General features: G+C 40.3%; 1 protein-coding gene across 1 annotated transcript in view; it reads right to left on the reverse strand.

Annotated features, from left to right (window-relative positions):
- Positions 1 to 218: 218 nt before the first annotated feature.
- LOC108878702 (crumbs cell polarity complex component 2) overlaps positions 219 to 22,339 on the reverse strand; it is a 30,677-nt gene continuing 8,556 nt past the window's right edge. Inside the window, exons 4-13 of the mRNA XM_018669645.1 lie at positions 20,373 to 20,512; positions 19,069 to 19,254; positions 18,399 to 18,512; positions 13,322 to 14,275; positions 10,469 to 11,010; positions 9,245 to 9,410; positions 6,955 to 7,816; positions 5,909 to 6,025; positions 5,621 to 5,747; positions 219 to 4,707 (exon numbers count right to left, since the gene is read on the reverse strand). Of these exons, the coding sequence (XP_018525161.1) occupies positions 4,486 to 4,707; positions 5,621 to 5,747; positions 5,909 to 6,025; positions 6,955 to 7,816; positions 9,245 to 9,410; positions 10,469 to 11,010; positions 13,322 to 14,275; positions 18,399 to 18,512; positions 19,069 to 19,254; positions 20,373 to 20,512 (3,430 nt within the window). The 3' untranslated portion in view covers positions 219 to 4,485. The remainder of the gene's footprint in view (positions 4,708 to 5,620; positions 5,748 to 5,908; positions 6,026 to 6,954; positions 7,817 to 9,244; positions 9,411 to 10,468; positions 11,011 to 13,321; positions 14,276 to 18,398; positions 18,513 to 19,068; positions 19,255 to 20,372; positions 20,513 to 22,339) is intronic.

The following is a 22,339-nucleotide window of genomic DNA, read 5'->3' on the forward strand; positions in this document are numbered from 1 at the left end:
TGCTGGTGCTCTCAGATGAGGCCACCATCAGGGAACCACAAACCAGAACAGTCTGCACTGAGAATGCTTTGGCAATTTATATGTTCTTTTAACTTATTGATTTAATTTATTAATTTACTGTTTGGAACTGGAAAACTGAAACTGCAAAGACCATATATATATTAAAAAAATTAATAATAACAGTGACTTTGCACAAAGTGAAAACATCCATCCTGGTATTTATTTCCTTTGTGTTTTATTTTTCTTTGAACACTGCTTAAGACACATTTCATATCTACCCATTTGATTCAAATTAATGTGACATTTCCCACTATATACACATAATTCCAATGTAACTATCTATTTTGATTGAGAGTATCCAGCTTACTTTACAGACAAATCATAAAATCCTCCCCATATAAATGCAGATTCTCAGTACAAATGAGGAGTAATATTCCAAAATAAGATATCCACTTTTAGAAAACATGGGAACTAGCTCTGAATACTTCCAAATGACTTACAGCTTAAAATAGTGGCAAACTGTAAGACACTTTTATTTATGAGTGTTCTTGGTTGAACCATTAGTATCACAATCTGGAATGACTCCAGGGAATTATTACTATTTTATAAACTGAAATTAATATTTTGGAATAGAACTCATCATATACCAATCTACAGTGTGCTGTACATGGTGCAGCTTTGGTAAAAACAACTCCAGTGTAAAATCACTATCATCCTGTACATAGTTGGGATATTCATCTGACTAGCATGTATGTACAGTATCATATAACACTGTGTATCTGTATAATACCATTATGCACTGAACAACATTTGAATATTTGAGCAGAGATATACCTTTCAACATGAGGTTTCTGTCAGTGACCTCTCTTTTGAATATTCTGAAGTACAGTCTACACAAAGGCTTTAATCTGTCAAAACAATCACAGGCTGATAAGGTTCATGGACACAGGAGAACATGTAGACACATACTCTCTCATCATGCACAAACCTGTACATTCACTGCATTCGTTATAAAGGAGCATTAACTGATTTCTGACCATTATTTAACATGACAGGTAGCCAGTGGGAGTAAAAAAAAGCCTTGCATCTTCATAAACAGTGAAAAGTGCAGCTGCAATCTGGAGATGTATGTTGGGAGAAGAAGCAACAGCCTTACTAATCATAATCAAAAAAAAAGAAAAACACCTCTCTGACCATGTCCATTTGCATGGAGACTTATGCTTTGCCCCTCCATCATCTTGAGCTATAGAGACCTGAAATTGGCATACAGTAGATTCTCATATAAAATGAACTGCTGGGAGTTAATAGCCTGTACAAACAAATAAAGGCCAGTCTTGGCTGGGTAAAAAATATTGAATGGGATGGAATTACCTGTAAGCTTACATAATAAACTTGTCTATCGTCCATTTCTATATCACTAATTCCCTCAGTATAATAACGGAATCATGTTACACTGACCACTTGTTTCTTTTTTCCCCAAACTCCTTATTGATGTTAATTTGCCAGTAGCACAACTCGACACTTCCTGTGTTTTTTCACATTGAAAACCTACCTATAAACAGAAGGGTAGAATACTTTTATTTGAAAATTATGGAGAATGTGATGAGTTTGATTCATGGTGGAAATGGCTGTTATACTGACTTTATCAAAACAACAGGTAAACATGGAAGATGTTTTGACTGTGCCTTGACTGAGAAGCTAGGGAAAGTAGAGACCCTCTCTCTAATATAAATGGCCCAAATAAAGGCCTGGTTCTTACCACTGAGGTAAATAAGTTTCAGATCCACTGTTTGAGATTTATGTTGAACGATAAAGAAGCCACTTAACTAAGGGTACATTAGAATATTTACATGTGCATTGATGGATCTGAATTTCTTTTTTTTCTTACTTTTTCCATTTTTCTATTCAAACTCATAAATCACATCTGGTTTCTACATTTACAGTAAAACAAACATAAACCAAACTTACAGTTATACTGCCTGCTGTAATGGGTACAAACAAGAATGGACCTGGGAATGTCACTGAATCCTTTCAGCTATTTGCACCTTCACAAAAGACAATCATGGCCAGATGTACATTACACTAATATCAAACTCCTGAATACCTCATACCAAAACCATGGGCAACTACAACAGCCCAAACTCAGTGAATCCTCGGTTTCAGGCTTTCCACCAGATGTGAAAACCATAGCTGCAGTGATTTGTTCCAGCATTAGTGAGGTCCCATGCTGATGTTGCATGATAAAGTCAGGCTCACAGTCTGTGTGTCACTGTGTTTCAGTTCATCCCAGAGGTGCTGGAGGTGGTTGAGGTCAGGGCTCTGTACATGCCAGGAGCAGTAACTACACTAAAGGAGCAATACAAACTGTTGCCACAAAGCACTCTGCTGTCTAAAATACCACTGTATGCTGCAGCACTTAGATTTCCCTTCCCTGGAACAAAGAGGCCTAGACTGGTACACTGCATTTGTACCTTTCACAAATTTTTCTTTTTCCATTAACATGAAATTGGTATGGTGTGTCAGCCTGAATTTATATGATATCAGCACCTTTAGGAAACTGTAAACGCATTAACTGGTTTAGTAGAGTTAGCAGCACTGGTTAGAACAGAGTGAAAGGCAAATGAGCAGTTGTACGTCCTGAAGCACAGATGTGAGTACAGATGAATAAGACTTAATAATTCTCAGTTTAAGAATTCTTAATTCATTACACTGCTATTAAAGTCAGCTGCAGTCTGACCAGTATTTGTCAAACATTATCCCAAGGTGAGAGAAATAGTCCCTCTATGATTCAAACAGTCATCCATGACAATATTTCTGTTTGTGTTCACTGTGAACAACTGAGATGTACTATGTGTTAACAGTGAGCTTTAGAGGTTTTGGTAACTGTTTTTCACTCTGAAGACAGCCTGGCTAGTGTCCCCCTGTATTCAGGCATTATGCTAAGCTAATCACTCTTGGAAAGAATTGAATAAACATGTTTTCTAAAAATCAGCTATGATTCAATTAAACATTTTCTGTGAAATTATGTCTCCCTTTTTTTCTCCCTTTGTAATTACTGACACTTGAATTTATTTATGTCCACAAATACTGATGTGACCACCTTTGACCACAACAAGATTTCTACAATTAAATACTGTTTCCCATTTAGATATTACAAAAATAATAACAATAATAATACAGTGGCTTCAACTTTTGCAATACATTATACACACAGACATGGATAAAACACCCATAGCATACTTACATTGTTAACAAAAAATGGTAAAGTGGTTAGCCTTGTAGCCATACAGTGCACATTGACCATATAATACAGCAATTTTTGACACAAAGTTTTTTTATGCCTGCAGAAGCTGCAGTGCTGTCCATCTGCACTCAGGAGGCTCATGGAGGTCTTGGACAGACATGTTCCCATCACCTCAAATGTGTGCATCTTTTCATTCACAAAGAAGACTGCAGCAGCTCAGGTAAAGAGGGACTACTCAGTGACAGAAACTGGTGGAGTCTTTGGATCAATAAAAACCAGCAGACACATGATGGAAAAGTATTGCCTTCAACTTAATAATGCTCCACTCTCGTGAACAGGTATTATTAAGCACCAGTGCTCAAGACAATGTTATACAAATTAAAAATATCTGATTCAGTAAATTTAAATATTATCTCTTAATCAAAATTACATTTCTTCCAACAAAAAAATTAAAATCACAAATTTGCAAATCAAGTGGCAAAACCCATTATGGCAGAAGTTTTGAAGTCATGTAGGATTAGCATAACAAAAGGAACTCTAACAAGATAAAGCCAAATTAGTTTGTGTCTATAAAAAAATCTTCTAATTAACCAGACACCCCTTGTGTAAGTAATACTACTACAAGTATGTTGGTGAAGTAAAGGCTCCCATTATAATATTATGTACTCATGCAAATTGAGATGTAAATTGACAGAATTTGTTTTAAATATATTTTGAGTCAGATGTGGAATCTGCAGAAAGGTTTTGCTTTGCTAAACCATAATGATGAATTACTTACATGTTCTTACATGACTATATGGAAGGCTTCAAAGTAATTCAGTTTCAGTGATTTTCAGTTTGTGTGAAACATTTCTTTGTACCCACTGGTTTGGGTCTTTTCTCCAGTGCATGTGCTCTTCATTGGATTTTGGCCCCATATGAATCAAGCTTAAGATTGTCCTCAACACTTACCAGGGGACATCCAGGGTCAGAGCTATCATTGACCACGCTGCCCCTAACAGGACCACTTGTGTAATCAGGAGACTGCTCCTCTCCAGCCTCTGGTCTTTTCCTGTCCACCTCTGAGGTTTCAACATCAGTAGTGTTCCCAAACTGAGGATTAGTCTTTGACTTATCCTCGGTCATCTCCCTGTAGGGGGGAGAGACCAGCAGTGTGACACTGCAAAGGATATGTTTTCTAGGGCCTTTAGATAGATATGTACATCCACTGGATGGAGGGCTGTGAGCCTGGGCTGCAGGACTCAGATCAGCCTCTCCTCTGGGGGCACTTTAAGGACACTGCCCATCTCCAGCCTGGCACCAGCTACCTCCTGTGAGCTGGGGCTGTACGTGCCCTCTGACTGACGCTTCTTCCGGGCCGTCATGATGAGGAAAAACACCACCAGGATGGCCAGTAACACACACAGGGTGGTCAGAGGGATGGTCACTGCGAGCCAGGGAACTCGCTCCTTATACTCCTCTTTCTGCAAGAGGAAGGTTTTGTTTAAAACAATCAATCAATCAATCAAGGCTGAAGTTCTACATCGGTCCAGGAGGCAGACACCCTCTGTACCTTTAAGAGTCGGCTTAAAACTTTCCTCTTTGATAAAGCTTATAGTTAGAGTTGGCTCAGGCTTGAACCATCCCTTAGTTATGCTGCTATAGGCCTAGACTGCTGGGAGATCTCCCATGATGCACTGAGCTTCTCTCTCCCTCTCTCTCCACAGTATGGATTCATATCCCATAAATACATGTTACTAACTCAATATCTTCTCTTTCCTGTAGTATTGTGCTCTTCCGTCTCTCTCTCCTCTTCTGTCTCTTTCTGCAGGTATTTCTGCCTCTGGAGCTGTAGAGTCTGATCTGTGATGACAAGTCTCCTGCTGCTCCTACAACTCCACTCAACACCTGCTGCTACAATTAGAAATTATTTATACTGCTATTAGTTTTAGTGCTACATTAGCAGTTAATACTTTAATTATTACTATTATCATTACTACTACTGTATTATTGGTATCACCTTACATTTTTTACATGGAACCCGTGTTGCTATGCTATGCTATGTTCTTCTCTTGCTACCCCCACCCCCCACCCTCCCCTTCTCTCTCTCTCTCTTTCTAAACCCATCCAGTCGAGGCAGATGGCCATCCACCCTGAGTCTGGTTCTGCTTGCCTAGTGCTGCTCATGGTGGGATTTGTTGGGTCTCTCTCTGTAAATACCTATTTTAAAGAGTATGGTCTAGACCTGCTCTATATGAAAAGTGCCTTGAGATGACTTTTGTTGTGATTTGGTGCTCTATAATTAAAATTGAAATTGAATATAAATATGATATATATATATGAATTAAGCATCAATTAACATAAGAGCCAGCATCAGTGAAAATATATGTCACTTACGTTGCTCTCACACAATGTGCCACTATAGCCCAGCACACAAGCACACTGGAAGTGGTTGAGTCTGTCCAGACAAGTGGCACCGTTGAGACAAGGGCTGGACTCACACTCGTCTATTTCTGTCTCGCACCTGAAACACATCAACAGGGTTTTAACACAACACTGACTGACAGAGCAGCAGCTCAAACACACACTCAAACTCTCCTGATCTTTACATTTGGACATGGCTCAGACACGCTTGCTCCTTAGCTGCAGGTGTGTGGTGAAGAGTATGCTGTGTGCAGCCCTCACCTGGCACCAGTGTATCCAGGCTTACAGGTGCAGTTTCCTCCAGAATTGCCTCCTATACAGACCCCTCCATTAAGACATTCTGTTTTAGCATCACATGCCACTGGAGGGAAACGCCACCTATTGCACACATTAACATTATCTGTTACAATCTACACTAAGTTGGCAGTCTATAAGTACACCTAGCTAAAACTAATGGAGTCTAATGTAACAGTCCTGTAATAAATCATCCTACACAACAGACACACCTCTCCATATAATGCAGCACCAAAAACTACATCTTGAATTGAACTGAATTAGCACTTCTCTTAAACAGTTTCAGCACAAACTGAATACTATAATCTTAATGAAAGAGGATTTATTGCATAATGCAGCTCAAAGCATGAGTTCTACTCAAACTTTGCGACCTAAACAAAAGCATTTCACAAGTTGTAAATGTAAATGATCTATGTTTTCTTAAAGACAGGTTAATCCAAACTAGCTAAAATTGGAAAGCATTGAGTGACCAGCGAACTGGGGACAGTTCATGACAGGAAGCAAATACATCCTTCCCCGTTCCTGAATGAAATGACTGGAGAGCGAAATTAAGTTTTGCCACACCTTAAGACGCACTTGCTAGGTACATTACTGTCTTTTCTGTGATTTGTAGTTTATGGCACAGATTTTTTTTTTAAAGTAGAAGTATCCAAGACCAAGCCAAAATGCTAAGGTGAGGTCTCTTGAATATTTTTCTTAAACTTGACAACACCCTTCCAGAGCCACACAATACATTATAGAGCTTTTTAGAGCCCACAGACTATACGTCTTATAAATTGACTTTGACATATAACAATTGATTGTCTCTTTAATATCCATTGTATTACTACTCTATAATTCATTATTAAAAAAAAACTATTCCTGGCTGTAGAATAATCCTGCAAAATAATTAATTGTAAGAAGAAAAAGCAGCCAAAGGGAAGGGGAGGAAAGGAGAAATGATTCACAGGAAAAAGAGAACCCAAATAAAAGTTTAAAATGCTTTGCAAAGAAATGGAAAGGTATGTACTCACTGGCAGCGCTTGCCGACATAGCCAGAGGGACATGAACACGTGTGAGTTCCTACTGTTTCCACGCAGGTTCCTCCATTCACACAGCTGAACTCCAGACAGTTATCCACCTCCTCCTGACAGTCTTTCCCCATGTATCCAGGCTCACAGTCACACTGGTAGTCTGCCAGGAGGTCTTTACATGTACCGTAGACACAGGGACTTGAAGAACACTCATTTATCTCTCTCTCACACAGTTCCCCCTCCCATCCTGAGCTGCAGCTGCAGTTAAACTCATAAAACTGGTCCTGACATTGACCCTGATTGAGGCAGGGCTGGGAATCACAAATTGGTGCACCTTGGCATCCTATGATTGGCTCATGCCCACCCAGTCTGGAGAACCAGCTCACCTGAGGGGCATCTGGCACATTAATGAATGGCAGATAGACTCCGCCCACTCTCACCTCCCCTAGACATCCAGTGTATTTCTCAGCCAGCCAGATTATGGTATCATTGAGGAAGTTGAGGTTGCCGCCAACGCCGAAGCTGCCACCCGCTCTCTGTCCATCTATGGTGAGGTGCCAGCGGGATGCTGACTGTGTGGGATCAACCATCGTCAGCTGGATGTGGTGCCACGCTCCATCTGCAATGGTCCTGTCACTTGTGAAGGCCAGTAGCTCTGCACTTGCCCCACTGTTCAGTTTGACTAGCAGGGAGGAGTTGAGCAGACCCAAGCAGAACACCTCTGTTCTGCCGGTGGCCCGCAACAAGATCCCATTTTCGTCTCTTGTTCGTATGTCCATGGTGATGTTGGTTATGGGGCTCAGCAGGGAGTTGTTGGCAACATACTGGAGAGAGTTGTCCTGAAAAATGGCTTCAGTTAAACCTGTGGGAAAAGTGGGAAAAGTTACTGAAAACTAACCACTGAGTGCCACATGCCTATTCACAACTTAGTATGTTAAGTCTCATTTGATGTTATAGTAATGCATGCACTGATTGGAAAACTGCTGTCCTTGGTGTTGCACAGTAAAACTCTTTCATACCTTCCAAATATTACAATCCATCAAATCAAATTCAAACAACTGTTCAAACTGAATCCACTGTTGCACCAACCCAACACTGACTTGATCTTTATTGTATGTTAACAGTATAATAACATTAAAGGAATTGTTTGAATTGTATATACAGTAGATAAGTGTATCAGTCTCGCTTTTACTGCAGTGTAAGAAATTTGTGTGGTAGTTTGTTTACTTTTACATGAAAGTCAGTTTATTTCTCATGGTCTTCTGTGGCATTTCTGGAGGAGATTTGTTAAATCTGGCAAAATAACCCTGATAATGTCATCAGAGGCTACGGCATGGAGCTTGAAAGATACAGGCATTGCCCCACACAGATCTAGCAAACTACCGAACTATTAAGCTGCATTATGGGAATTGTTGCATCCAGCGTTTTGGAAGAGGTGAATTTTTCAGTATTTTTTTCAGCTGCACTGATTTTGTCCATTCTTCTTTTAATCCGTTTCCACCAAATTCATCTGAGTGCACTGAAACACTCATTGTTAAAGTATTGTTGAAAAGGTGATTTCACAAATACCAACATTTTGGAGTTTGACAAGGTAATGAGGTAGGCTGTAAGATGTCTTGTGGGGAACATGGCATAAAAACCTAGCTGTCCAAGACAGTAAGACTAACAGAGAGATGGAGAATAAAAGAATGGGAAGGATAGCTCTGAGAGCTGAACAGAACATCACAGACAGTTAAAAAGATGTGCTAATATCACACTGTCAAGCAGAAGAATATCTCTGAAAGATAAAATGCCATCAAAACTCAAAATAAATGTAATTTTCAACAGAAAAGTATTGAGTCATAGGTATGTTGCCAAACTATCCCACAATGCATCCTGCAACCTACTCCACTGGCTTGTTTTTGTTTAATCCACTACAGAGTCTAAAATGTGCAACTAGCCAAGTCAGGAGTTCAAATCTCAGTGCAGTCACACATGAAATTAAAAAAGAGTAAAGTTATCATGATGTGTGTATATTTTAGTATGCTGTAGAATAATCCTTCTTCTCAGAACCTCTTGCAGGACTTGTGTGGTCATGGAGTTTCTTGCTTGCACTTTTCTTATGATGTCAGTGAGAGTCTAAGGCTGGCAGGCTGTCCATACCATTTAATGTGAAACAGCCCCTCAGAAACTCTCAAGACAGTAAATCTAATTAAGAAATTAGGAACTGAACAAATAAACTTGACACGACCTGACTTGACTTGGCCTGCCTTGGTAAAGACAGTGATAAACACCACCACGGATTACTCACACTCATAACCATCCTGCAGGTCCACACATCTCACTCCATCAAAACAAGGGTTGTCGATGCACCATAGACGAGTCTCACACAGCCGGCCTGAGTAGTTAATCGAACAGTCACACCTGAAGTCATTCCAGGTGACCTGACACTGTCCACCACTGAAGCAGGGCTCATCCTGTGCACAGACAAACACAGATGGATGGATTAGACGATCACTTGTAAAATCTCTCACCTGATGCGACCGCAGGGTTAAAAGCTGGAAAGGGGACTAAGTGGTAACTTGCAGATCAAAGGGATCAATGTTAATAGGGTAGGGGCAAAACAGTATCAGCCCAGGTATCAGACAGCATGGCAAGGCACTAACACAATTAGCATGAGTTCAGTATCAGAGCTACACACTGACTAAACATGGGGCTTTTCATCAAAAGCAGGTTTGTCAGTGTCTCACATGTTGGATGTGATGCAGTCTGCTTAATTACATAATGTAACCATGCTACAGTGATAGAGATGTTGCTTGGTCAGTGTGTCAGTCCACCTCTTCAGTCAAGACTTAAATTTCTTAAGAAGTCCATGACAGGAAAACTCTTCTGAGCATCAAATTCCCAGCCTGAGCTGAACTTTTGCTGCTCATACTATGTTAGAGCAACCATAATATACTGTAGTACAGCTCTAACTGAGGAGAGTTGGGGAAATCCTGATTGATTTAGGCAACAACATGGCCTGTCAGGTCAAACCTTACTGTACTGTATTTACCCCACTAGTGGTAAAAATGGATATTACAAAGTTCAAGTTCAAGCAAAACACTCCATTCCACATAAATATGCTTTAACTTTCTCTCTGTTGTTTTACAGTAGCAGTAATAGTAGTTGTAGTTCTTGTAGTAGTGATGGTAGTACTATCAGATCAGTCGACATAATATTAGAAATAACAGACGTGTCTGTAGTGACAGCTGACTAGTAGTTCTAGTGGGACTAGTTGTTTTCTGGGTTCCCAGCGACAGTATCCTGTTTGGGATTACCATGCAACCAGTGAAATGAATTGGAGTTTTGCTGTGGTGTAAAAATAGTCAAATTTATCCATCCATCCATTATCTATACTACATGTTTGTTATCTGTGAGGGTCGCAGGGGAGCTGGAGACTTTCCCAGCTGACATTTTATTCAAATACTATCTGTTCTATAGTAAATATGACGATAATACAGCTACACCACTATACAGTTCATTTCTCTTTTACCTTGCATGTGTCATCACTCTGGCATCCTGGCAGCACGTTCTCCTCTGTGCTTATCTGGTAAACATCTGGTCTTTCTGGATGATCCTCGGTGGTCAGATGCTTGTGGTCCAGCCGAATGTCCTGCAGGCAGCCCTTGAAGTTTCCACCCCAGGCATTCATGCTCTTGCCTACAGGGAGCCCTCCAATATACGCCACATCCCCTGCCTCTACACTAACGTTGCCTAAGGCACGATGGTTCCCTGCTTTGGGGAAGACCACATGGCCATAGTGTACCGTAACAGCCACCAAATTATTGTTCCCATCAGTGACAAACCTGGCCTCTGACAGCAGTGTGGTGTGAGGGCTGTAAATAGCAACAGTGCCTTCCTTCAGATAGATTGTCATGTAGGGCTTTCCTTCACGACTGAGCTGCAGAAGCAGACCATTGTGCTTGAGGGAGCGCATTAAAAAGGAAATGGTGAAGTTGTCTCCATGGGTTTCTGAGATATTGAAGGCAGAGTAGCTGGTGGTGTTCTCATGGCCAAAGGTCCAGGATGGGTACTCTAAGAAGGGAGTAGGAAGCAGAAAGTTGTCAGTATCTTATTCCAGCACACTGGTATATGCTGCACCTGCACCAGCAATACTTTATTTCTTTTAAATGGACAATTCAATTTTACAAGAAATATCAATTTACAGTCATAAGGAGTTATATTCAGCCTGGGAAACGAGTTTATAATGTCCTGTATGGCTCAGGAGGAACATTTCCAAGACACATCTTGTGTGACTGGGCTTCGACTTGAACAGTACAAATTTTTAACAGAATAAAATGAAAGATACAATGAAGCTTGATCCATACTGATTATAACCAACTCTGCAGTTTCCTCTGCTCAGCTCAGCTCAGAGTATTTTAGAGTATCAAGGTCTCTAACATCAGGCAGCTGTTTTCTGTGAAAAAAACTCTGTTAAACCCAATACACTATCTGCTCTGCACCAAATAGCAAACAAGAGACAAGAGAGACAAAGTTAGCAACCAGCTGGTGAACATAGAGGAGCATTTAGCAGCTAAGGAGACAGATATTTTTCTTGATTTGTTTGAGTCCAAAGGAAAATAATGAATGCAGTTTTAACATTGTGTAAAGTGTAAAGTAGTCATATTTGTCATTCATCAGTAGTAGTGACTGTTGTTGTATCACACTTACAGATGGTTATTTTTTCACCAAAATGTGTAATTTTGTATGATGGCAGTATCTAACCACAACAAGCTGACTTTATTACAAAGTGGAGGAGGTAAAGAAGCTCAGAGGTGTTTGTTGAGTGCTCATGAGGAGGGAGTTTAGACTTCATTCATGCAATCATACCCCACACCCAAAAACAGGACCGTTGTTTTGAGACGGGTACATAAATCTGTGGTTGTCTTAAGTATTGGTGGTGAGAAAGAAGAAAGAAAGACTACAACAGTTACTCCTACACAGACTTGGAAACCACCCACTTTGAGAAGCTGTGATCGCTAGCTGCAAAATAACCTTTCCAATGACCCTTAAGCAATGACAGGGGAGCCACTGGGAAAACCATTTAGACAAATCCAAATGCTTCAAATAATTGTGCATCTAGGAGTTACTGCATCCAGGAGCAGTAACTCTGCAGACAACAGAGAGGACGAGCAGAGCAGCAGAGTGAGTTCAGGACCACAGCATTCAGTCAGTCCAATACAAACAGTCAAAGTTTAAATGAAGAAGACAGCAGGAATCTAGTCTGAGTTTATTTAGCAGGATAATGTTGTATAGCTTTGTTTTCTGCTCTGGTTTCATCAGAAGTTCTAATACACTAATTAAAGTAATGTGTGTGATTAGCTCAGACTTACAGAACTTTATTATGGAAAGATCCAGAGAAAAACTACTAAAATTAAAACCAGCCAATTTAATTACATCTTATTATTTTTCCCAAGTGTTTTTATTCTTCTTTAGGCATGAAAATAATATTTGAACTATATATTTGAATTATATAGTAATTATATTGTATTATATAGTAATCTGAATTTCTAATAATGTTAAACTAATGTGTTCACATATTTTAATACTGTTCAGTGCAATGTAAACCATTAGCATCATCCTCATTTGACTCAGGTGGTATTTGCTCTACTGTCCTTTCAGCCTTTCTATCATGTGCTGTACTTGAGCTCTACAAAATATAAAAGACACTAACTGTTGCTTTCATAATGGAACTAATCTGCATATCATTTTGTTTTTGTTACAAAAACTGTAAGTTACATTCCAATAACTTAAAGCAGTTGATTCACAGCCAAAACAGATACTGCACATAAAGTATTTTCAAGTCTGCATTTTAATCCACTGAGGAAACAGCTCAGTCACTCATTCTGTGCAATATTATTTCAGACAGTGCAGTATCAGTATACAGTTCAATCTGTTTCTATGTATATAATCCTTTGTATATTGTTCTTTTGACTCAGTTATATGGTCATTTTTGAGACTGTAGCTACTCTGTTGTAATTGTGGATTGCAGCTAATATGAAAATGTGTTTCTGATACTGTTTTTCTACAAACTACAACATAAAGGAGTAAAATCATTATTGAATGTGTAGTTGAACTGAGTAAATAACAATTACTTTACTATATAAAATGATATAACTACAAATCATAATTAACGTATCCTCTGTTTACTACATGATTCTTGTTGAGTGTGACACAGGCCATATGTGATGGTGTGTGACCAGATGGATTCTGGTAGGGAACACTGAGACAAAAATCCTGGGCTGATTTTTGTTCCTATTCTAGCCCTTTCCTTAAGTAATATTTTCTGTGGTAAAAGCAGAGTGTATTCTGGCAAAACAAAAAGGTATATTATAAGTGCTCTCACCCTTCTCACAGCTTTCTCCATAGTAAGGCCGGTGACACTGACAACTGGCACGAACCCACATGTCCATACACTGCCCACGCTGCCTGCATGGGTCCTCCTGACACCAGTCTGTTTTGGTGCATCCCAGTTCCAGGCCCTGGTTCTCCTCTCTGATGAGGTCTTGAGGCAGGAGGAGCTTATTCTCGACAAGGAGGTCTTCCATACAGCCAATGAACCCCTTTCCACTGGATGTTTGGTTTAAATATTCCTGCGGTGACCCTCCTATGTACAGCTGTTGAAAGGAGCTGGGCTGGAGGAAGATCAGGTGGTTGTGGCCCTCGTTCTCCACCCAGCACCCTTCCTCACACCCAAGTCCTTTTACAGTCAGAACAAGCCTCTCATCCATGGTCACAGAGACCTGGTGCCATTGTCCATCATTGACTGGGCCAGGGTAAATTACCTGCAGTAGCTTCCCTGACTTCAGCCTGGCCTGGAGAGTGCCACCAACAAGCTCCAAGGAGAAGAACTGCTCCATGGTGCCCCGGTAGTACAGCACCATGTCAGGCAGAGTGCTCTTGAATCGCAGCTGCATGTGGAGCCCGTGGCTATGATCATCAGGCTCTCGCCTAGTCCTGATTTTGGAAATAGGCAGCTGCATGTGGATGTAGCCCTCTGAGTTAAAAGAGAAAGTGGTTGAGGTGTTACAGCGTTCTCCGGTCCAGCCGGGCGGACACAGGCAGGTGTAACTGTGCTCTCCATCATCAGTCAGCATAGGGACACAACCTGCTTTGTGTTGACACTGATGATGTTGGCAGCCGACCAGGCGGACGTCACAGTCTTGCCCACCCCAGGGCTCCTGGCCAGGCTCTGGCATCGGGCAGTGACACCTATAGGAGTTGGCGGCATCTTCGCACGTGGCACCATTCTGGCAGGGATAGCTGTCACACTCGTTGATGTCCACCTCACAGTGTATACCTGTTGGGGAGAGACACACATTTAGTACTACAACGTATTTCAGCAATACTGATTCACTTTTTCCCCAGCCAAAACACATCCTTCACATCAAAATGAAAGTCATATTTAATAAGAACAGGCAGATTTGGCTGAGACAAGGTATCAGGAATCAGTGTCACTTGCAGATGAGGAAATGACTGCAGGAAATAGCCTTTAATTAGGGCAAATTGGATTTGCAATCTTAATACAATTAAACCTGGAATTTTCAAAATAATTATATCTGCTAGACACTGAAATATTGGAGTATATGCTTGTCAGCTTGCCATACACACACACACACACACACACCCTCTGCCACAAACGCAGTCTATCTGCCTGGTTTCTGTAGTCAGAGTCGTCTCCTCAAACCGCATTCAACATTAAGCCCTGGCAGCAGCAGTCAACTTGCATTAACATAGTCCTTTAAAATACTTTACACCCAAGGAACTCTGAAGCTGTTCGTCCTCTCTGTGCCAAGACTCCACCCTTACACTCTAGCAACTAACTTCTTTTTTAATGTAGTATTAAAAAGTGCTGCACCATACTGTACCTCTCATCCACCAGGGCCCATAGCAGCAGCACAACAGCAGAATCAACCTTCTTCCCCCCATGATCCACTGAGTCAACAGCCAACACACTCTTCACACTGCTGAATGGCAGAAATGACACAACCAGGTCCTCTCTCTCTCTCTCTCTCTCTCCCTCTCTCTCTCTCTCTCTCTCTCTCTCTTGCTTTCTCTCTCTCTCTGTTTCTCTCTCTCTTTCTTACAAAGCAAAAGTGCAGTCACTCCTCCACTTTGTTCGAGGCAGACAGGCAGGAGTGATTAAAAAGCAGCTCTGCCCAGTTTTTCTTTTCCTCCCTCTCTTTCTCCCTCCTCCATCCCTCCCTGAATCCCTCCCTCACACCCCTTCTCTTCTCCTGTCTGCAGCCCAGCCCAAGCAGAGTGGTAAGCTCCCAGCCTCCAGCTGGCTCCTGTCAGTGTTTGACAAGAGGAGTGCAGTGCTGCAGTCCCCTCTGTGCTCCATGTGCTAGCCTGTTGATGCCCACTAGTGGCAGGAGCTGTTTGAAAGAAGGTGCACAGGAGGTGCTGCAAGTTCAAGGCTTTAAGTAGCCAGACCTTAAAACAGCTGGACCAATATCAATCCTTTATTAATATTTACATATCTATCTCAATCTCATCCAGCACTGCGTTTGATTCTGTATAGCAAGGTGTGTGTCTAGAGATAGGCCGATACCGATACTGATTATTAGTAGTGAAGGAGGCCGATGACCGATATTTGGAGCTGATATTCATTTGCAGTAAAAATGAAAATACTGGCATCACAATTTTGAATAATACAAACTCCAACACTTAACTTCATTTAAATGCCTTTAAGCATATGTTGATTAAACAGCTTTTCAGATTTGCAACATGTTAAAGGTTTTTTTTATCTTAGACAATAGACATCTTTGTTTTAAAATTCTAACAAAAAGTGCAGGGAGCTCCCAGGCTCAGCAGCATGTCTTATAAACTTAAATGAAAACTTAAACTAATAAATAGCTAAAGTTTTCTACAGTAAATAAAGTTTACCAAAATTTCAATATCTTTGTTTTAAGTTCAAACAAAAACAAAAAGTGCAGGGAGCTCCCAGGGTCAGCAGCATCTCTTAGAAGGTTTTCTTATAAACTTTCACTGCTGATTGGCTGTTACCTGTACCGTGGCTCTGCGTGTAACCAATCAGATGGCGCTGTGGGTGGGACAATGCTGGAGAAAGAGTAGTGACTACAGACAGAGAGGCTGCATCAGAGCCAAAATAACCCAGTTTTAAATTAATCTCTTATCAGCCGTTGGATTAAAAAAAAATGCTGAATATCAGCACCGATAATTGGTCTATTCCTAATACACACACACACACACAGCCCTAAAGTAACTGGTTTAAATGCTTCTGACCTCTAACAGTCCTTGGTTCACAAAATCAAAAATTCTAATGTTTGAATTTTACTATGAATAGTCAATGTTTAAAGTCTGACTTCTAATAGAATTACAATTCCAACCTTGCGATCTTAATTGCAATTAAATTCTGATTTAATAATGAAGTCCCTTTTTTTATTTTAGAGATATAATATAAATATAGATATATGTGTAATAAGAGAACCAGCAAATGGTAACAGCAATTACAGAGATCATATAAAAAAGAGTTAAGAAACAGAAAATATGGATATACAGTATATGAATAATGCATATATTTTTGTCATGTGATCTGTAATTGACTGAATCGGCTGCTACAGTGAGCTTTTAAGACATACACCTGTTGCTGATAAAGTGATACCCACACCTAAGCAAGTTAGAGAGGGATTCATGTCTAGTGGATTATCAGCCAGAGTCGACCACCGTGTACACGTGCAACAAGTTAACCTGTTGCACACGTGCTATACAAAGTTAACAGGATCATATTTTTGTGCCATATGGAGTTTTCCCCATCTGTACTTACTGTTGCCAATCACAATATCTTTATAGTGTAGCATACCAGTGGAATGAAATGCAAATCATTTGGAAAAAGCGTCTTGTGTTGCTCACAATATTTTGTATTGTCTTTGTCTTTTTTCATCGGACCTTAATTAGTCTCCTAAGCAGCTTTACTGTAATCTCCCCTCCCCTTGACAAATTTCCAAGGAGACCCCCATTTAATGCCCAAGATGGGCGCCTGACATATGGTACCTTTTATTGGCTTTGTTGTTTTCTGCTATGCTCCTCCATACCATATGCCCCCTCATCCCCTCCTGTCCTGTGCTGTGCTGTGGCGTAAACATTTTGAGGCCATAATACTGTTAGCAAATTTGCTTTTCATTTGGTTGACTAAACTCTCAGTTAAATTCCTCAATTCTAAGTCCAGATCTTGCATTTCAAAGTCAGTTTTTGGTACAGTTCCTCCCGTTTTGCAGAGACAAATCTCCTCCAATGAGGAATTATTGCCTTCACTGGTCATGAGGAATGATCAGCTGGGGGAAGATTAACCCTTTATTGTTTAGCCAAGGACATTCTGAGATCTGGTGTGAAGGTTATCTGTCTGCACTGGCTTTTCGTGAAGACATTCTGTTCAGTTCAGATTCTCATCATCCCACATGGGCAAGATCATTTTGCACTGAGGCAAACAACAGCAGTGCAAACACAATGAAATACAGTAATTATTATTACTAATTCTTCTGTTTTTTTTCTGTGTGTGTGAAACATATTTGGCTTGTGACAAATATATTGATATTTGAATCATTCATCCATCCATTACCTATACTGCTTATCATTAGGGGTCTTGTGTGAAATCTTGAATCTCAAATTGAGTCTCAACTTCATGCAAGTGTGCTCTGTCACAATGTGAGCGACATCCAGGCAAATCCCAATTGCACTCGCTTTGAGTTTTTTTCCCCTATACTTGTAGCTGGTGTGCTGTTACCTTTGTGATCAGACTGTATCCTAACACATGAGAAGCATAAAATGGGGCGACATCACGCTGCCAAACTCACTGAACACAGACCTGTGTGATAACTGTAAATTTCAGGAAGTGCCTGTCCCTGTATTAACATTTCGTTGTACTTAACTGTACAGTGACAATAAAGCCTATTCTATTTGAGATATCACAAAACAAGCATCACGATTATCTGTGCACTGGGTTATTGCAACCCATTGTAAAGTTTCATTTTGTGGTGACCTCTAGCAACCACAGTAGTTATGAAAAGAGGAAAGTCAGACGATGTAGTTTAAAGACAAAGTCCATGTTAGGTGGAGGCTGGAATGAATGGATGAATCAGGATTTTCACAGAAGAGTCCACAATTAATTTCCTGTTTGAATCCATTAGACATTATTGTTTCTTTTAACCATGACTGTTCCATAACCATGATGACAAAAGTCCGGTACACCTGCATGGCACTGTTTCAGTAGGAGCTCCAGTGGGGGTAGGGTAGGGACAAACAACCTATCCTATGTTGCTATAACATTTCCAGTCAGTGGTATAGAGGATATACAGTGACAGGAAGAGGACACAACCCTATTGGAGATGCTGGTGAGGGAAGAGCAGCAGATGTTTTGTTAGGAGATAAGAACAGGAGAGCAGATAAGAGATTTCTCCTACCTGTGAAGCCGTTTGGACACACACATTGATAAGAGTTGACCAGATCCCGGCAGTGTCCTCCATGTTGACAAGGAGCAGACTCACACTCATCCACATTGACTGAGCAGTTGTCTCCTGCAAGAGGAAGAAACTAATCAGATTCATATCTATGGCCCTGTTCATTCCTCTGGTCTGGGCTGTTCTTTTAGCAGTGTATGAGAGAATGTGGCCAGGGCCACACTGAAGGACCACCTACTCAAATGACTTCTCTCTGAGTAAGTGGAAGTACATACTCATTCATACAGCTGGTTCAAAGAGCACGTAAGCTGGCTTTGTCCACAATGTCTGAAATTTTTCGACAAGACATACAGAGATCGAGTGATAGTTTACAAATGTGTCAAATAACTTGGGTGAAGTGGTTTGCTTGGAACAGGTCAAGCAGTCGCCTGCATTGTCTTGATTTCTTCTTCTTTACATTTTCAGCAGACTAGCCAACTGAAATGCATCACCAATTAAAAACAACACACAAGTAGTCACTTAAGATGCTTGTGAAGATGTATTCTAATGCCAGGTGTGATCCACCTAGACCTGTCCACTTGTGACATGTTAGTGGCAGGTATGAGCAGGGCCTATGAGGGAACTGAGGCAACATACCAAGAAACTAAAGGATTTCTGCTGTCAACTGGCTTACCAGTGAACCCTGCTACACAGTGGCAGATGAAGCCAGCTGCTTCTTCATATGTAAAACTGGTTGTGTTGAGTTCAGGCAGCATCCCGTAGTTCAGGATATCTGATCGCTGGAAACACTCGCCATCATTCTCGCAGGGATTCTGCTCACACTCATCTATATCCACCTGGCAGTTATCTCCCTCGTAACCTGGATACACACACACACACACACACATATAAATGCATGTTTAAAGGGTATGGTTTGACTTTTTTCCAGGTCACATGTCACATGTCAATAATAAATCGGTCACTGTAATCAGAGGCTGTGATTCCTTCCTAACTTCCACATATATACGGTAAACTAACATATGCCACACACAGTCCAAGTACACTGTTAACTAGCTAGAGCTAACTTCAGTACTGTTAAGAATTGTACATTTGTATCAAATAAAGATGGACTGCAAAATCACTTCATCTGTCAAATGTGTCTCAATAAAGCTAGCTGACAATACACATCTTGTAAAATAAAAGTTAGTGTTTAAGTTGGTTAGAGTCAGTTAAGTTCAGTGGTCACTGATGGAGTTAGTGTGTGAACTAATCTAGGGACCTTTCTCGCAGGCTGTAGCTACCTTCCACTGAAAATAGATGCCAACAATGGCAGGGACTCAGCTGTGATTGTTTCACGGTGAGAATAGATAAAAAGAATGATTACAGTGAGAAACATATTTTCCTAGCATACAACACATATGATGTGTTAATATTGTATTAAAATGTACTGTGCTTGAAAAAATCTCAGAATCTATCCTGTAAGTCTTTAAATCCACCTGTGAAATTTGCACAGGGTACTCTTCATAGTAGAACATAATTATGGCAGAAAAATCAGTCACAGGCTGACTTGCTGATGTCTGCATCTCTCTGTTGAAATGTGCTCATGCATCACTTTTCACAATTTTCACAACTCTGTAGATTTAAAGAGTACTACACTGTCCTGGTTTTTAGCCCCCTCTTGTCCCCCAAACTCCAGGGTAAGTTTGATTTATATGAGGGAATCTCCCAACCTCCAGAGGACACTCTATGTGTACCAGCTCCTGCAGGTTGTAATCTTTAAACATTTGAATATGCAATCCACCTTGGTGATCAAGCAGAGCTCTGGGTCCATGATGACAGTTAAATCTACTGAAATTCAAAGAACTGTTCATATTGTGATTATGGTATGTTGAGTGCAAAAACTATGTAAGAAATTATGATGGTGGGTGGGTTTATGTGTGACTGCTGCAATGTTGAAGAGTTGGTTTATATCAGGTCTAGTGTTGAACCACAGTATACCTGGCCAGCAATGGCACTTGTACAGGTTGATTCCCTCCAAGCAGGTGGCTCCATGCTTGCAGGGGTTGGAAGCACATTCAGGAATATCATCTTCACAGTGGTTGCCTACAAACCCTGTCCCCTCACAGTCACATTCATAGCTAGGAAAAAGCAGAAATGCAATGATGAATGATTTAATTGTCGTCAAATGATCAAATGAGGGCAAAAAATACAGTATACAGTATATCATACAGTATATATGATATATGATATATACAATACAGTATATCTAGACTCTGTAATTCTTTGATTGTTTGCACAAATGAGTAGGAAATAACACAACAGCACATTTTAAATTCAAATGTTTGTTTTCTATTGAAGGAAGGACAACAAAAATTGTCAACTAAGATTTAAAGCAAGCTTCCAGTATGTAACTTCTGCTTTAACAATATGTGGCAATTACAGGACACATTCAATTTTTATTCATTTTTCAAGATACTCCAGTCAGTTATTTAAAACATCATAAGGTGACCAGAGCAAGAGCAATGGAATGGGAACACTGGCATGAAGCAAACATGTCTCCTGGTGAAATATGATGGGTTACATCTTTTTACATCATCTAATTTTGTAGTTTATCTGTGACATGCTAAAATATATTGCAACTGTAGCACAAGCAGAGAAGACCCATAATATAAAATCATTTATGGTGGGACTGATTAAAAAAATCTAATTAATTAGGGACTTTATAACTAATTAATCACAATTAATCACGTTTTAATCGCTTTGACAGATGACTGAATCAATGAATAGACATATACATATGTTTAAACAACAAAATCATGTTTATTTATTAGTTTTTGTAAATTTCCAATGTCTAGAAAACATGTTTGTCTGTGTGTTTTTTAAATAAAACAGTACTTTCAAGTGTTTCATTCCAGTCCATAAATTGGGTCAGACATCTGTAGCGCCTTTTCTAATCCCTGATCTTCTACCACCGGAAGTGCTCTATAGTCCACTGCAATCCATTTCACCAGGGAGTTTGTTCATTTGTCACATGGGGATTTACTCATCTTGAAATCTGTTATCTGATCAATCATCCCAGTGTGGGTTGGCGACACTACTTGCTCGTACAAGGACCAACGTTAACGCCAACGTCCGTGTTGGTGCTGCTACATGTTTAGCATTAATTAAAATTAAACTTTCCATCCACCGGGCCAAGCAACGCGGACTCATCTGTTTCACCCATCACGTTTGTCGTTAGCCTGCTACTGTGCTTTGCCGCTTTCCACATGGGGCCTTCTTGTCTGACGTCACTCAATGGTGCGTCGGTATGATCGGTATGCCAGGAACTGAAAGGAACTGTCTCAGGTGCACTGAGAAACGTTTCCGTGTTGTCTGGAGTGTAAAAATAAAGTACGATTAAATGCGTTAAGTTTTTAACGCGTTTTTTTTTTCTGTAATTACTTAATCGAAATTAAAGCGTTAAAGTCCTAAATATAATATAATATAATATATCAGTTACACAATAGTATCTAACCTACACTTGGTTAACATTAGCAACCATAAAGCTAGTACTAACTAATCCAAAGAGAGAAGAGTTGTTGTGGCATTCATTGTAAATACTGTCTTTAAAAGACTAAAGAAACGAATACAAACTGCAGGATACCCACACAATAAAATCACAAACTGCACCTGTGATGTGCTCATCATTGTAGCAAACCCTCTGAATACACTTAAAACAATCACTGTCAGTGAAGAGTTTTTCTGGATGGCATCTAACAACTTAATTTTCCTACCCAGTCGATGATCCTTTAGTCCTCTATGATCTGTTGTTTTCGGAACCAGTTTTCATTAGTTGGCCTGCCGCTAAGCAGATATAAACTGTAACATCTTTCATTCCCCTTCCTTCTCCGCAACCTGCTGGTTTACTACTGCACCAGGTATTCTCAGCACCTCCAGCCATCTAATGACTCATCACAATGACTGAC

This window comes from Lates calcarifer, linkage group LG13 (assembly GCF_001640805.2).
Source record: "Lates calcarifer isolate ASB-BC8 linkage group LG13, TLL_Latcal_v3, whole genome shotgun sequence".
NCBI lineage: Eukaryota > Metazoa > Chordata > Actinopteri > Centropomidae > Lates > Lates calcarifer.